The 16,703-nt window shown below is 43.0% G+C and overlaps 1 protein-coding gene across 2 annotated transcripts in view; it reads right to left on the bottom strand.

Annotated features, from left to right (window-relative positions):
- RPTOR (regulatory associated protein of MTOR complex 1) overlaps positions 1 to 16,703 on the bottom strand; it is a 304,516-nt gene that overhangs the window by 14,848 nt on the left and 272,965 nt on the right. Inside the window, exons 29-30 of one of the 2 annotated variants that reach the window (XM_083598574.1) lie at positions 11,619 to 11,666; positions 3,374 to 3,480 (exon numbers count right to left, since the gene is read on the bottom strand). In XM_083598574.1, the coding sequence (XP_083454700.1) occupies positions 3,374 to 3,480; positions 11,619 to 11,666 (155 nt within the window). The remainder of the gene's footprint in view (positions 1 to 3,373; positions 3,481 to 11,618; positions 11,667 to 16,703) is intronic. The other variant, XM_083598575.1, reaches the window with a different exon arrangement.

Genomic DNA, 16,703 nt, shown 5'->3' with positions numbered 1-16,703 from the left:
AGGAACAAATAGTTCCAGTTGACTGACATTACTGAGTGAAGTTTCAGGTTGCAAAGGAAAGCAATTTTGCCTTGAGTATTTCTGCGGGAGTATTTCTGCAATTTGTTTGCCAACAAGATCTTTTCTGCACCTAATGTTGCATGTAGAATTCCAGCTCCATCCAACAACTGAGTTTAGTAATATGTAAACAGCATCTTGGCAGCTATTCAGGTAACTTGTCAATTTGGAACGTGATGACACTTGGGGGAAGTGAGTGAATTTTCTACCATGAAGCTCATATGCAAATTAGTGTTCCATCCAATTAGTGGAGTGGAGCCTTGAACTAGAAGTCTGGCAAGTGGACCCAGGCATCTTTCTCATTGTGGTAACCTGCCAAATGAGAAAGTGTTCAGATTTGACCTGTTATTTGCACTAACAGCCGGTATCGGTAAGGATTGGATGTCTCAATAGGCCAAGAGGATTCCCTCTGGTCCCAAGAAGCTTCCAAGTCTACCCTGGCTCCGCAGCATGAGAAACCCAATGCACAGATGCACTGCTTTCACAGTGCTCATCCCTGCTTACCCATGTGCCAACTTGATTTCCTGTTTGAACCCTTAGCTTGGCTTAGTTGGTGCCTGCTTGCTGCAGACCACCATTCTTGGCAGATATCTAATAACCCAGATAAGCTATGGCAGCAGTACCTAACCCCCAAGCACTCTCCCAAGTCCTTGGCAGCAAAAAGAAGGGGGAGGGTCAAATTAAACACAGTGCTGGGGCAAACAGATAGGTTTAAGCTTCTCCCCATCCCCCAGTCCAGTTCCCTGATAGAGATGCAAACTGTGTCCACCCTGGTGATCAGGTCAATCATTTAATGGACGGGGAGGGGGCCTTGCCTTGCTGTGAAGACAGCATCACACATGGGAGTGTGGTCTAGCTGCACCTGCTGCTGCCTTGCAGTTTTGGGAGGGTTGGGTCAAGAGTGAATGCAGACCTTGGGCCAAAAAAAGTCATCCACTCCTGGGATGCAGACTAGTTCAGTTGAGATTTTATTGTACCAACTGTGCTAGATCATCACAGCTGTTGAATCAATAGAAGTGTAATTCCAAATTCTCTCTTTCTGCAAGGAAACCATTAAACTAGTAACAAACTATTCTAAAATTGCCCCCCACATCTGTTTCAAGTATATAAGCCCATGCACCCACCCACAATCTATGATGATTCTCACCACCTCCTACCAACCTAGTACCCAACATATACTCAGTGGCTCAAATAATGGGCAGTGGCATTTCTGAATATGACTACTATGTTTCTGCTGCTCTGGGTTTTGCAGTATGATTAAGTCTTGATCCCCCGAATCATTGCAAAAACCAATTTGCACTGTTTAAGAAATAAAATGCCTTTAAGATGCTCTCCGTACAATCATTAATCATTCTAATTTAAAATATTTTCACCCTGCTGATTTCTGATGTTCTCTAATTTGCACAGATAAAATAATATTTGAAAATAATTAAGATTAGCATAGGCTTAGTTGTGCTGCATTGCTGGGTCAAAGTGCCATAATTAATGTTCATCCAGAGGTAATTAATTTCCAAAAGATTTGTAGACTAGACTTTATTTCCCACAGCAGCTTAGACAGAGATGTTACCTCTCATTATGTGGCTGAAGAGGTGGCTTGATTTAATGGCAACTGACGTGAATGTACATGGTTTTTTTGCTAAGGTGAGTGGCACGATAGCTCAAGCAACAAGGCGGCTAAAACTGCTCTGTTCCTTTGTCAGTCTCCATGCCTATAGAATAGGAGGAACAAGGCCAGCTCTGTCATGATGTGAAGTGTAGTAGGTGACTTTAGGTGGCAGATAGAGAGGAATGGCGTTTGGGGGGCTGCCAAAGGCAGATAGATGCTATAAGGGACTTTTAGGCTTGCCAACTAGTCAGTTTCTAGCACACATAGACAGGGTTGGCCCAGACACTGCTCTGTGCATTCAATATAGTGAATTTAAATTTGCTGTCACTCAGCCTCTGCCATTGTAAGCTGGATCTTCTTAGTCCTGGCAGTGAATGACAGTCAGGAAAAAGCTTGGCTGGCTTGTTGTTCCACTGTGGGATGTGTCAGCTGCCTGCACTCCTAAAGTTTCCTTGGATCATGGTTAGAGATGCATGTGAAGAAAAGGATGGGAGCTCACCACTGCCAAGCAAGAGGAGGAGGAACAGCTCAAAGAAAAGCTACAGCCAGCAACAGCCAATCGGGGCCAGCTTCCTCTGCCATTGTGTGCATGTGTGTGAATGCATACATGAGAGAAAGTGCTTGTCTGTATGCTTCTTGTCTGTGTCTGCATGAGAGATGGTATTAGTGCATCTTTGCTTCTTTTATCTGTCATGTGCACAGTGATGTTTTTTCGCTAGAAAAAAAACACAGAATGTGCACATATATGTAAGAGAAAATGCAATTTTGCATTGTGCCTGTGTAAATGAGTAATGTTAAATTCCTTGATCACATAATGCATGATCTGTAGTTAGAGGGCTGATTGACTTTCTTGAGCTATGTATTCTGCATGTATTTCCTTCAGTACTCTAAAAGGGATTCGCTTTAGATTGTCCTTGGAACTAGTTTCAGTGTTCCTCATATGTGAATGTCAGATGGCCTTAAAGGTAAAGTTAAAGGGACCCCTGACCGTTAGGTCCTGTCACGAACGACTCTGGGGTTGTGGCGCTCATCTCACTTTACTGGCCAAGGGAGCCGGTGTACAGCTTCCAGGTCATGTGGCCAGCATGACTAAGCCGCTTCTGGCAAACCAGAGCAGCGTACAGAAATGCCGTTTACCTTCCTGCCGGAGCGGTACCTATATATCTACTTGCACTTTGATGTGCTTTCAAACTGCTAGGTTGGCAGGAGCAGGGACCGAGCCATGGGAGCTCACCCCGTTGTGGGCATTCTAACCGCCGACCTTCTGATCCGCAAGCCCTAGGCTCTGTGGTTTAGACCACAGCGCCACCCGCATCCTTTCAGATGGCCTTAGGAAAACAGATTTGTCCCCATGGTCCAGATGTTCACAGGAAATGATGTTTCAAGGCTTAGGCTGAAAGTGCTTGAGGTGCACCAAGCATTTCATCTTTGCAAGGTATCTGGTACTTCAGCATGCTTTGTAAACAAAATGTATCACAGGTACACAGGCATGATTCACCCCATTTGTAAGTAACCCTGGCCCCACATTCCACCCCACATAAACTTTTTGACATCCATGGAGAAGCATTTCCACAGACACCTTCTGTATTGAGTTCAGGAATTATCTCATTAACAAGTAGCCTTTTGAGTGGCGAAATTAGCAGCACAAGACATTTCTCTGTTTCGGATTGCTTAAATACCAGATCCATAAGCAATATATATTGTGCTTACCTGAACTTTCATTTCTCGGTCTGTATCCCAGATTCTTATAATCCGTACATCTCCAGAAGTCATGAGAAGACCAGTTTCCTGTTCCCAGTCCACCACCATCCCTGCTCCTGAGGAAAGAAAAAGGTGTGCCATACAAATTTATATCTTGGTACATGTGGACAGATGAAATAAGTCAGAACATTGTGAGAATGAAATCTTCCGGTCAAGCAGAGCAATCCAACACAATGAGTGCACTGTGCATCAATGTTAGAATGTGGTAGGTACTGTGGACTTTGGGAAGTGGCAGGTTTTGAGAAAAAAATATAGCAGGGTGCAGGGTGGTGGCGGCGGCAGCAGCCTTCAACAGTGGTTTCTAGCTGGTTTCATTTGAAATGTTTTATTCACAGGAGTCACGAACTGCTTGTATGATACACAAAAGTGAGGGGAAAGTGTTTTAGTAATTACCTGTCCCCCTGTTTTTGTACCCAGGGAAGAAAAAGACCATTCCTCTCCAATATAGCCATAAGGTTTTTGTTTTGCTTTGCTTTTTTAACATAGAGATAAGCAGTAAATTGCATTAGGCATGGAAATACTCAAATGAATTTGTTGCAGTGATACGACCTTCTCTTGTTTCTAATCAACAAAATCCAATGCAACATGTGTTTTTTCTCTGGTTTCTGCACCTGGGCTGCTTTATAAGGAGTTTGGGCTGCAATGACAAATGACTCTGAAACAATTTAGGATTCATAGCAGTCTCTTCCTTAACCCAACAAGGCAGCATTTGATTCTTCCTGCCAACCTCACTATGACTTCCACCAGGGCCTTTTATAGGATAACAAAACAGAACCCAAATAATGACTAATGCACCAATCTTCTGAAAGGGAAGTACTATGAAAAGTACCCAGCCCCACAAAAAGACCAGATATCTAGTCAAAAGATAAAAGCAAACTCTTGCATTTTTTAATCTTTTAACAGCAAAAACATGTAGCACTCCCTTAGATGCTAACTGCCACCGTAAGGGCAGTAGAACCATAAAGCAGGGGGACATTTATTTCTTAATTTAATGCATTTCTATAATGCTTTGTACTGAGTAAGTTTTTGAAGCGGGGTACAGCAAAATAATAAAATCATATAATAAAAACAATTAGCTTTATCCAACCAAGGTCTATATACAACTCTATATAAACAGCAAATGGTATTGAAAGTCAATGAGAGATCATGCAGAAGTTGCAGGGTCATACATCCCATGCCCCTCTCCTGATAAAGATCCATCAGGACAACCAAGGAAGATTCAGTCCCCATAACAGGCCTGAGTCCAGACTGGAACGTGTCTAGAGATAATCAGTATCCTCCAAGAGTGCCTGCAGCTGGGACATCAAGACATCATAACAGCAGCACAAACGTTCTCCTAGTGCTATAAACACAAGCACCTATTAAGGGTCTTGTAAGACAAAAAAAGGGAAGCTACTTCTCTTGCCCGCCTTGGATTGTCACCTGCTACAGGTGCTGTTGCTGCACATCACATTGCAGATCCTGATTTTATCAGGGGGTTGGATTGAATGACCCCCCAGTCCCTTTCCAACTCTATGAGTATGATCAAGGTATATGCTCTGAAAGCATCTTCCTAATTATCATTGTCTTCATTCCCTTCATCCAGTGGCCATGCCCAGGCCCACTTTACTGTTTCTTGTGGCCTGCTGGAATTGCCGGCTGCCAAAACACCTGTGCAAGTATGGAACTTGGGGGCTGCCCTTGGGCCCTTCGTTTGCTCTTACTGCAAGCAATAGGGCGCAGGGTGGGAGGGAGAGAATGGCAGCAAAACGGACAGTGCATATTTTTATCTGGACATACAAACTTATTGTTTCTTCAGCTTCCTTGGCAACTTGGAGGGGTGCTACAGATTCAGAGCAAGCAAAAAAGGCGGCAGTTTAGATTATAACCACCTCTAAAGCATTTTGCGTTTGTCATCCTGTTTATGGTCCGTATGACAAGATAAACCCAGCAGGCTTGAGATGGATGATGCCTTTTCATCTTAAGCAGGCAGCACTCTAGGAAGAGATGCTTAAGCTGCCAGTTTCTCAGTCATTCATACTTACATTTTAGCACAAGAATCTTAACACTGTTTCAGCAGCAACATAATCTGCAGACCACACATACACAATATGTGGGTTTTTCTCCTTGCTTGTATGGCATGGCACCTTTGTTTACTTAGTGTCTGGAGGAAGTTGTCAGGTAGATGAGTCTGACTTTAGACTAGACGGACCGGTGGGTAATCACAATGTCCTGGGGGAAACTAAGCTGCCTATGATTGATGCTTTTATAGTTTTTTGGATCAACTACTGTAATGTCTCTTTGTGGGGCTCCATGGAGGTATGGAGCTATTCTGCTCTCCCATCTTCCCAGAAGCAAAGTAAAACAAAGTGTTCAACATTTAACTGCCTTGTGAACAGAATGCTAAATAAAGGAGGTAGGATTTAAATTCCTGGCTCTGCCATGGTCTGACTGACCTTGAGTAAGACATCTGTTCTTGCCCAAATCTCACTTCTTACAACTGTGAAATGGGGTTAATAAAGTACCTTAATTCTCTCTCCTTTGTGGGAAGGGAAGCACAAAAATAATGTTCATCATACATCACTTAAAAGGAGTTGGCTCTCTTGAAGGTTTAACTGCGTGGAATGAACAAGACTCTACTCTTTAGTGGACGATATACAGATTTCTTCCTGAAGACTAATGAAAAATGTAAGCCTCTGCAAACATGGGTGAGATGGACTCCCTTCTTTATGCTGCTCTATAAAACTGGAAGCAGTCACTGACTGAGCAATGGGGGTTCTGCTGAATCTTTAACAGTTAATGACAAATATTGCTTCTCAATATGCTTATTTGCCTTTTGCTTCCTTCCTCAGTCGCTTGTGTTTTTTGAGAACTGCCTTCCTCTGTAAGTAGTGTGCTCTGGATTCTCAGCTGCTTTCTGTTTCCTAAATCTTGACAACTTCCTTGGCAACTATGCTCAAGAGGAAGTGACCTGGCCTGTTCCTACATAGTTCCTGGCAAACGAAGCCGTCAGTGATAACAACCATTTTACAATATAAGGAAGCAGGGGAACCCTTTTTGGCCCTTGATAGAATATAGAATACGCTCTTCCTCCATGTAGTGACGTGGAGGTTTATGTAGCTCTTGCCACCAGAGGGTGCCCATGTGCTGAGAACTAGGATGGCACAGCTTCCCTCCACTCTCAAAGGATTGCAGCAGACAAGCGGAATCTGAGATGTTTAAGATGTGTTTTTAAACCCATTCATGAGACATGAAAAGCAAAAAAAGATCTATGGAGACAGCCGCCCGTTGCATTAAATCTAACTCATTCATAAGTGCATAAATATATAGAATGCTATGAAATGCTAATAGAAAACGCTACATGATGATGAGCAAAGTAGCTTGTGTGCATTACCCACTTCAGGGCAAACTAATGTTTATTAAAGTAGGCCTGAGGTTTCTGGTGGTTTTCAAAGAGGGAACTATCATAACATTATTGACTCATGTTTACATCTCAAGTTCCTTGCGTCTTGCGGATCAGAGGCTCGTTGACGACTCTTGATTTCATTTTAATTTAAAAAAGAAAACCAACCTTTCCATGGGATTGGGGGATGTGGGGCACAGAGTCAAGAAGATAGATCTTTTGGAGCCTTTCCAAACAATGTTCTTGCAAACAATAAAATCTGTGTGCAATTAGTTGTTTCTTATTTCTTCCAGGAGTCCAAATGCCTGTTTGCAAAACAGTGCTCTCTGTTGCAAGTATATTGCATTTTTCAGCACTCAAATAGCAGTATTTGTTCATGTGAAAATGCATCCATAGTTATGAGCACAGTGCGAAGTGTGGCAGCATAAGCGTCACAGCCACTGACTGAAGAGGACTAGAAAAACCAAGAGAAATTATTGCTCTTTCACTTCCTTATACGCTAAATGTTCCTCTGCTGTACAACTCAAATGCACAAACACCATCCCTTCCTCTTCTCAGCAATGTCCTCCCATGTTGTGAACTATCTTTATATATGTATATATCTCCTGATTTTACACACACAGCAGCACAACACCACACAACATAAACCAACCTTTGAAACTGGTTGTTTAAGCCTCTCTCTGGATACCCCTATCTTTGAAGGTGATGAGGGTGCCTACTGGCAATAGGGCTCTCTCAGCAGCGATGCTTCAGTTGTTTTTCTCCCCTTATCCATTCATGTGATGCTAGATTTGATGGTCTTTACTCAGCATCTTTTTGCTTTCCAGTTTGTTTTGTGTTACAGCTGGTTTAACATCTATCTGCTGATGATGTTTGATTGCATTTGTTACCATTTTAATATTTGTTGTGGTTTCTGATTATGATGTTGTGAAGCTCCCCCCAGATCCAACGACCCCATCCGTGACATTCCCACAGGGCTCATGATGCAAGGTACTGCTCAGGTACTAGAGAGCTTGCTGCTATGTGCTCATGAGGAAATCTGTAATGGAGCCTACTGCCACAATTTGTTCCCAAAGAGGCAAGGTTCACGACAGCTGATATATTCTCACAGACAAGGCGTAAATGAACTTCCATCTTATTTCCATAAGGCATTACAGTGGTACCTCAGGTTACATACGCTTCAGGTTACAGACTCCGCTAACCCAGAAATATTACCTTGGGTTAAGAACTTTGCTTCAGGATGAGAACAGAAATTGTGCAGTGGCGTTGCAGCGGCAGCAGGAGTCCCCATTAGCTAAAGTGGTGCTTCAGGTTAAGAACAGTTTCAGGTTAAGGACAGACCTCCAGAACGAATGAAGTTCTTAACCCGAGGTACCACTGTACATGAAGTTGAGTGCATAAGACACATGGCAGAAAGCTAATTTTAAATATAATTCCTCTTGGCTTCTTCACACAAGGACTAGCAGTTCTGCGTGATATGAAAGGGCATATTTAAAAACATGTCAGCCACTGGAACTTTCCACAGCTACTTCTTGTAGGATTCCCCCAAAGTCAGAGATGCATCTCAGTGGAATAGTTCCCTGCATACGTTTCAGCAAAGAACCCTGGCATCAGAAACAGCTGCATTCCAAATACATTCTATTTAAATCATGTTTCCACCCCCATCCCCTCTCCCAAAATCACTGCTGTATCACAGTCTTTGTCTAACTGGCATTTTGATTAGTTCAGAAATGTGTGCACAGGCCACAACACAACAGTATCCAAGAAAAGGAAAGCTGATCTTCTATACACCGCCCCCCCTCCTGGCTGATAAACGAGCCATGTCCCTGTTTTAATTTCCAGGCAGCAGTGGGGAGGCTGCATTACCTCATTATTCATTAATTCCTGAAAATGCCCCTTCAAGTGACACTCCTGTGCCAAGCATCACCCAAATGACAAAAGAAGACTCTCTAGAACACCGGGAGCCTTAATTTACCAAGTGAAAAGTGCCTCAAAATAGAGCTGCCGCTCCCCTAATTACTTTATTTTCATAAAAGACCTGACCTCTCTCAAGGCATCATGCTCTGTCTCTGACTACAGAGGCACAACATAAGTTAATCCCACAGACCAATCAATGCTGGGATTCACCTACTGCCTTTTTAAAAAGAATAACACATCACCTCCTCATGAGACTCCTTCTGTCTCATCCATATCATGGTGGATAATGAATGCACTTGGATGCTGGTTCTGATACAGCACAAATGTGGCATGACATGCAGTTCTCCTAGACGTTTTCCGCCCCACAAAGCAGAGTTACTAAGGTCTATCCTAGATGGAGCTTCAACACTGCCTTTTAAGTTCAAAATGTCTCCCTTACAAAAACAAAACTCCTTATTGTGTTCCTTACTTAGTAGTATTCCTGTTCTCTGCCCTGCTTCTCTCCTTGCCTCCCCCCCAAACTTCATCCCTCCAGCTTTCTCACCCCTTACTCTTAAAAAAAAAAAGAGTACAAGACCCAATAACTTTTATGAGCTCCTGGGCTGGGGGAAGCTCCTAATCCAGCCCCAGGCCTCGCTTGGAGCTTCTTTGATTTGAACATTTATTTATAATTAAATAAATTGGATTTTTAAGCACTGCTTACTTTAAGTGTCAGTTTGAAGGGAATAAGACCCTCAGACTTGACCAGGGAAATCTGTTATTAATGTCTTTTGTGGCTTTTGTTTTGCTAATCAGCAGCCTCATGGGACTGCTTTGAAGAATGTGGAAGTGGTGCTCAGGGAGATTTGTAATTCTTTCCTTCCATACCCTACCCCTAAAGCAAACTCCCCCCTCCCTACATAAAGTCTGCTATGACTGGGGTGGAGAAGACAGACTGGGACAGCAGCTCTCCCCCTAAGCTAATAGTAATAGGAGAAGAATTACACTGGAGAAAAAGCCATGGGATAGTGTTTAATAAATCTCTTTCTCCTGGAGTACTACTTCCCCACTCTTCAAAGCAGGCCCATGGGACCGCTAATTAGCAAATAAACTACAAAAGATCCTAATCACAGTTCTTCCTGGTCAAGTCTGCTTTGGACCTTAGAATGTATTAATTTCCCAGAAGCAATTGATGCAGTGGTATTTCCCTGGTAAATTTCTAAGGTTGTGGGTAGCAGGGGTGGGAGGTCTGGAGCACACTTTCTGTTAGTTGTGAGACTGAGGCAAGATGGAGGATAGCCTAAGAGGATCCAACAACTGTCCAGGACACATTTACCACATTTGCTAAACTCCTTCAAATATCAGTACAACAACAAAAAGCAAACCCATTTACAGACAGCCCTGCATTGCCTTTAGCCATCATCCAGCGAGTGAGGAGAAATGAGGCTGGACCACATAGTTATGCTATTGTGATAGATACTATTGGTTGGCAATCTCACATCCCCAAATGGGCCTTTTCTCACTTTTTTGTTACATTTGACATAGAATAATGAATCAGAGACAAGTTTAGTCACATTTATCAGATGGGATGGCAGTGTCTTTGCACTTTATAATCTGGAGCAAATATTTCTGTGCTTTTTGCAGTCATTTTGCCACTCTGAAACTCTCCAACTCCTCACAGAAAGAAATGTGTTCTCAAAGACCTCAACAGGTGTGCCAGGCTAGCTCTGAAGCGGAGCTATCTATCCGTGTGCTCCTGACAGATTGTTGCTTCCAAAGCATCATCAGTATTGATTCTCTATGGTGGTTGCAACAAGCTGGTCTGGTGCTCAGCCTATCAAAAGGAAACCCCTTCAGCCTCCACCCTTCCTAATTTTAGCTTTGTCAGCTTGCCAGCAAGTTTCTACAAAAGATGGGATGCTCATAGTAATCCATTGTATTTGCATGTTCTTCTCCACTGCTTCCCAATAACCAGAGAAAGTTTAAAGGCCCCAACCTAAGAGAAGCCTGAATCACAGAACACACAGCCACCTTTGTTCTGATAATCACTGCAGACACATTCCAGCCCTTATCAACTAGTGAATATTAATAATTCATAGAGCGCCTAAGAAGATTACATCAGCTTTCTGACACATACCACACATACCATGTCCTGTTGTGCCAGCCATCTGTCACTATCTCAAAAGCTGAAGCAACAGAGAAGGATTTCAAGTCCCATCCCTCCACAGGTTTTTTTCCCCCCAGTCTCAGTCTAAAGAGCTAAATACATGTTTTACTGTAGGTTGGAAATGTTCAAAACCTTTTCCAGACAATTAATTGCCAAAGGCGGAAACCAACTTTCCAGATTGAAACAAGGTCACACCTGCCATTTACTTCCACTCAGCATCCCATAATTACAAATCAAAGAAACGTAGCAGTCAACAAAGACAGAGGCATTTCACGAAGAGATGCTCAAACATTTCAGACCATCTCTTGAACTGTTTAAGAGTAATGGTGGTGGCCGAGAAGCTGCTGTACCCTGAGCATGGCTGGCCTGCTGCGATCCTTGTATAAAGTGATCACACAACAATATTGCCTCTGCATATCTTGAAAACACTTTCCAATTTCCACATTTTGTGATCAGGCTCCCGAAGCAAAGGAAAATGCACGAATCTCCTCCCTTTGCCTTTCTTCCACGTGGACACTTGAGGCCCATGTTGACAGAATATCAGATGTAGAAGCCCACAGTGCATAGTACAGACAAGCAATACAAAGCAAGGAATGGGAAGGCCAGGAGAAGCTAGGCTGCCTTCCAAGAATTAACAGGACCCAGGAGATGTTAGAAGGAATGCCATTTTAAAAACAACAACACCACATATGATTAGAAGGACCACCCCTCCCGCGCTGATTGTAGGTAAGAGGAAAGAGAGCACTCACCTCCCTGTTTACTTCTGTCAAGATAGATTGAAACCCTTCGGGCCAGACCTGTGAGAAGACAGGGATTAAGGGGTTGATGCTAAGGGTAAGTTGGTCAGCCAAAGCAAAACAAATCTTAAAAAAAGGATTAGGAAAAGCAACCCAAAAGGAACAGAAAAGAACACAGTTAGAGAGAAGCAGTAGCGGCAGAGAGGCCTCCATTCAGGGAAGGAAGGAAGGAAGGAAGACGAGTAGGTTGATCACAGCAGCCATCCTAGGAAGCCATTAGCCATGAGGAGGAAAGCAAGACCGGTTTTCTTTTGCTCATGTGCTCAAATCCCACTCAGAAGGGCCCTGCTATACTCTACCTAGAATGAAAGGCACCTTGCTGTCAGCGGAGGAGTGAGAAATGAAAGCTGCGCTCCAAATGACCCCTCACCAAAGAAAAACCCACAAAGAAACCCAACACCCTGTGAGGGGAGAGGTGAATCCAAACAGCCAAGCGATGTGCTGCTCAGGCCTCACTGAGCCACCAGCTCAGCTGTGAAGCAATACAGTAGGCAGCAACAAAGCACACTTCAATGATTTGCTAATGAGCACTCATTCAGAGAGGAAGGACAATTTACAGAGGACTCTGCTCAAACAACTGTTTAAGTGGGGGAAATTAGCAGTACAAGGGGATTCATTTGAAGCCATCAGGAAGAAGGCTGGATAATGAGAGGAGCTGCAGGGTGGCAGCAGCAGCTCAGTTGTTAAGGACAGGGCAGCTTAGGCTGAGCCTAGCTGCCCTTGGTTTGCCCAAGGAACTCTAGAAAAAGAACCTGCTTGACCTTTTCCAGGGCAGGACTTGCATCGGCCACTCTCAAACACCATGGGCTCACCTTTAAAACAAGCCCCAAAACTGGGAGGAAGTAAAGCAGTGGTGATGGATGCCCGCAAAGAGGTCAGAGATGCACCAGTTGGAGGTGACAGCCCATTCTCTCCATTGTAAGGCATCACTTGTTCTGTACGGTAGTCTGAGAGCACCAGTCAGAGTCCTTTATTTATTTACATTTATATGCCACCTTTTTTCTCCTTGGCTAGATGGACTGCCTATCTGACCTCAGGGAAAGATGTTCCTTATACTGTTGCTTTTCTTTTCTCTTCAGTGTGGTGTAGTGGTTAAGAGGCAGTCTCGTAATCTGGTGCACCAGGTTCGCTTCCCCACTCCTCCACATGCAGCTGCTGGGTGACCTTGGGCTAGTCACACTTCTTTGAAGTCTCTCAGCCTTACTCACCTCACAGAGTGTTTGTTGTGGGGAAGGAAGGGAAAGGAGAATGTTAGTCGCTTTGAGACTCCTTTAGGTAGTGATAAAGCAGGATATCAAATCCAAAACGCTCTTCTTCACTCTTCCTAATTCTAACTGGTAATACACAGGATGTGGTTATGCTGATGGGAACTGCCATGTCCTTCCCCTACCAGTCTACAGTCTGACCTAGGAGCCTGCATTATGCTTTCTGTTAAACCACTCATCTTAAACATCCTCTTTGTAAAAAAGAAAAGAAAAAAGTCACTCTGCCTATTCCATGTGAAACCTCGCATGCAATCTACATAAACCAAGACCTTTTGAAATAGTGTCTGAATCACAAAATGGACACCTGTGGGAGTAGCATCCTCTCAGGAATCACCTTGAGACTGTAACCTACTGAAGCACTAACTTGCACAAGGCTTGCCCTGCTTTTATATCTTTCCTATTTCTCCATGTCACCCTTCTCACTGGTTCAACTGCAAACAAAACCATCTAGAAGAGAACCACTCCACACACACACAAAGAAAACCCTGGAGAATAAAGGGGCTTGCTTAGTACCGGTCCATCTCTTGTTATGAGGAACAGACCAAGTCAGAATGACAGATCTGCTTGGCCAAAACAGCCAAGTGCTGAATTTATTCGGATGTTCATTTCAGCAACTTCCCCCCACCTCTTTCGGAGTGATACAATATGAACTGTGCCTGCACTATTTCAGGTGGTGCCTGGGTGCTTTCATTAAAATGGTCATTATATCAACACCAATTCAGCACCAACCTGGAGCTGACTCATAATAATGTGCATAGATTCTGTGGTTCCCTCCACCCCCTGCCTGATTCTCTAGTGCTCACACAGCTGTTCGAATCTTCACATGATCCAAAATATTACGACTTTGCATAATGTGAAATTTGCTCCTGTCTTTCTTAGACCTAATCCTTTTAACTTTTAGATGGACAATGAATGTATTTGGTAGATTTGAGCCAGGAAAGGGCATAACCAATGCTAAGAAAAAAACCTGTTTGCTGTTGCAGTACGTAGTCAGTACAGAGCTGAAGCCTTTGGGTTTCCTATATATAGGCACATGAATGTTTTGCTGGAGAATTACACACACTTTTATAAGATTCCTTTCCTTCCATCCCTCTTAATCCACTCCAGCCTGTTCTTCACAAATGAGAAAGCTTGCACAAAGAGGTCAGGTCCACCCACTCCTTTAAGTGTGTCCTCTGCTCCTGCTGTTCATTCAATCCCCTTGTGAGGTCAGTGACCCATTTTTCATCAAGATGATTACATCACCAACTGAGGATTAGAAGATGGAGGAGAAAGATGGAGGAAAAACAACCAACAGCAGAGGATGCTAAAATTCAGGTATCGTTCCACTAGCATGTAAAAAGAGGAAGGAAGAGGAAGCACCATACAGAAAATCGAGGCCACAAGCACAATGGTCTCAGAGAGACAGGAGTCAGATTACAGCCCTGTGCCAAACTGCACCAGCAGTCTCCACAGCAAAGGCCAGCACTTCTAACAACAATCTCATTTCTACAGAGGACTCATTTAATTCACCCTGCACCTTTGCACAGAGTGAATTTAACTAACCCTCTCATTCCCACAGCAATATGCATAGGTAGTAACAAAATCAAGGACCGAAAGAGAAATTTAATAGTTCTGTAAAGGAAGCACAATCACTCTCCCTTAGTGCTGTTTCTTATTCACCGAAACAGTGAGGAAATTACTGGGAGAAAATCCAAGCCATAGTGGAAATCAGAAACAACAGTCACAAGGGACCTGGGCAACTCTTCTCTACAGAAATCATTTGCTCATGCTATAGAAAAGTGTGAAAAGGGGATGACCAGGAACAGCTGATCTTTACTATCAAAAAACAAACCATTGCCCATTACCCAGACTAGGCTGCATCTGTAAATCAATGCTTCGTGGGTATATTTTTTATGTCAACATGTTGGTTGGCTCTGTTTTCATTACTCTTACACGTTTTATTTTTTTATGATGCCTGAATGTTATTTAAAAGCAGTTGTTACATGGGCAGGTTTTTCCTGTCTTCTCATCTTTTGAACTGCAGCCACAGACAACAGCAGTGGCAGACACTTCAAAGGAAGAGCCAAGGATACAATTGGATTTGACTGCACACACCAGCCTCTGCTGGAGTCCAAGGGTTAAAGCAACATTTGCTTGTACACATTTTATTGAACTGAATCAATGAAATGCCACTTCTCTTCAGCCTCAAACTTTTTTTTTTGTAGTGACTCAAAACAATAAAAATGAATTATTTTAAGAGAAGAGATGATAGCTAAACAGAGTATATTTTTAGCCAAAAACGGTCACTCTCATTCAGAATTTATAACAAAGGGCTTATAGGCTATTAACATCAGAACTGAGGATATCAGAGTACAGAAATACATATCAAGTTGTGTTCATGTGATAGCAGGTTTTCGCCTTTTCTTAAACCTTTTAAAGCAGGATTAGGGAACCTGTGACCCTGCAAACGCTGATACACTACAACTCCCATCATCCCTGAACCATTGGTCATGGTGGCAGGGGCTAATGGGAGTTGAAGTTCAACATTAACTGGAAGGCCACAAGTTCGTCACCTACTTTAAAGGAATTACACTAAGGTTACCAGATTTTTTTCAATGAATCTGGGGACACCTTTCAACTTCAATGGATTTTGTATGGGGACTGATTTGTAAATCCAGGGACTGTCCCCGGGAAAAGGGGACGTCTGGTAACCTAAAATTACATGGGTTAGAAAACTACATTTCCAGTTTAACTTACTGATTGTTGAGAGAAGCAATGCATTGGCTATCAGACTATGAGTGTCTTAGACGAATATTTTCAGAATTTAGTTATGAACTTTGCTTGTCTATTTTTATGAAGCAAAATGTAACACAGGATTTATCGCACTTTCTTTGGACTTCAAAGCCAGCTCTCAAATATTATTGCCAGCGTTGGACGCAGTATCATTAATATCAGCCTCCAGCAAACTGGTGCCCTCTACATGTTTTGCACTACAGTTCCAATCACCCCTAAGCCTTGGCCACACTGATTGGGGATGATGGGGTTGGCTGCTTTATACGTATTCAATTTAAATTAGCCTTTTTGCTTAGTGCATTTGTACTTGAACTATTTGCTAATGTAACTGTGTGTGTGTGTGTGTGTGTGTGTGTGTGACACAAACCTTACAAGTATGCTAAAGTTAAGATAATTTCTTTCTAGATTTTCTGATTGCAAATTCTGGATAAATTCATTGGTTTCGGTGGGGATAAGTAATAAAAATAACAGAAAAATGGGAGAAGAGCGTGTAGTGGAGCATAAGGAAGTCTAACAAAGTTCTAATTTCTCCTACGATGACCAATTCAGTGCTTGTTTTGATACACACACACACACACCACGCTAATATTTTTGGTGTGCCTACTTTGCAGGTGCCCCAAGCAGCACATATTAAGTCTACCTACTGGGTAATCCAGCACTGGCTATGCTGATTCTCAAATATGCGCTTTCAAGATGCTTTAGGGTGACGTGTGCTTAATGAACATCAAGTAAGCTTTAAAGCTTGGTAAAGGGACTGTGAAGACAAGACCTGGAGAGATCAACAAGATTTGACTTTGGTACTCTACTCTCCACCCAAAGCAGCAGAGGGAATTCAAGAACCGCAAGATAAGCATCTTTTAGCTGCTTCCCCATTGCTCTTATTGACAATATTCCTGTAAATGGCAGGATTTCACTCACAGCAATGTTTATAGCAGACATCTAACTTCCCATACTTTATGATCGGTTCTGTGCACATGTAATGGCACGCTACAGAAGC

This window comes from Podarcis filfolensis (genome assembly GCF_964270895.1).
Source record: "Podarcis filfolensis genome assembly, chromosome: 2".
NCBI classification, from domain to species: domain Eukaryota; kingdom Metazoa; phylum Chordata; class Lepidosauria; order Squamata; family Lacertidae; genus Podarcis; species Podarcis filfolensis.
The sequence above is the reverse complement of the archived record's forward strand: the minus strand, read 5'-3'. Positions and strand labels throughout refer to the sequence as shown.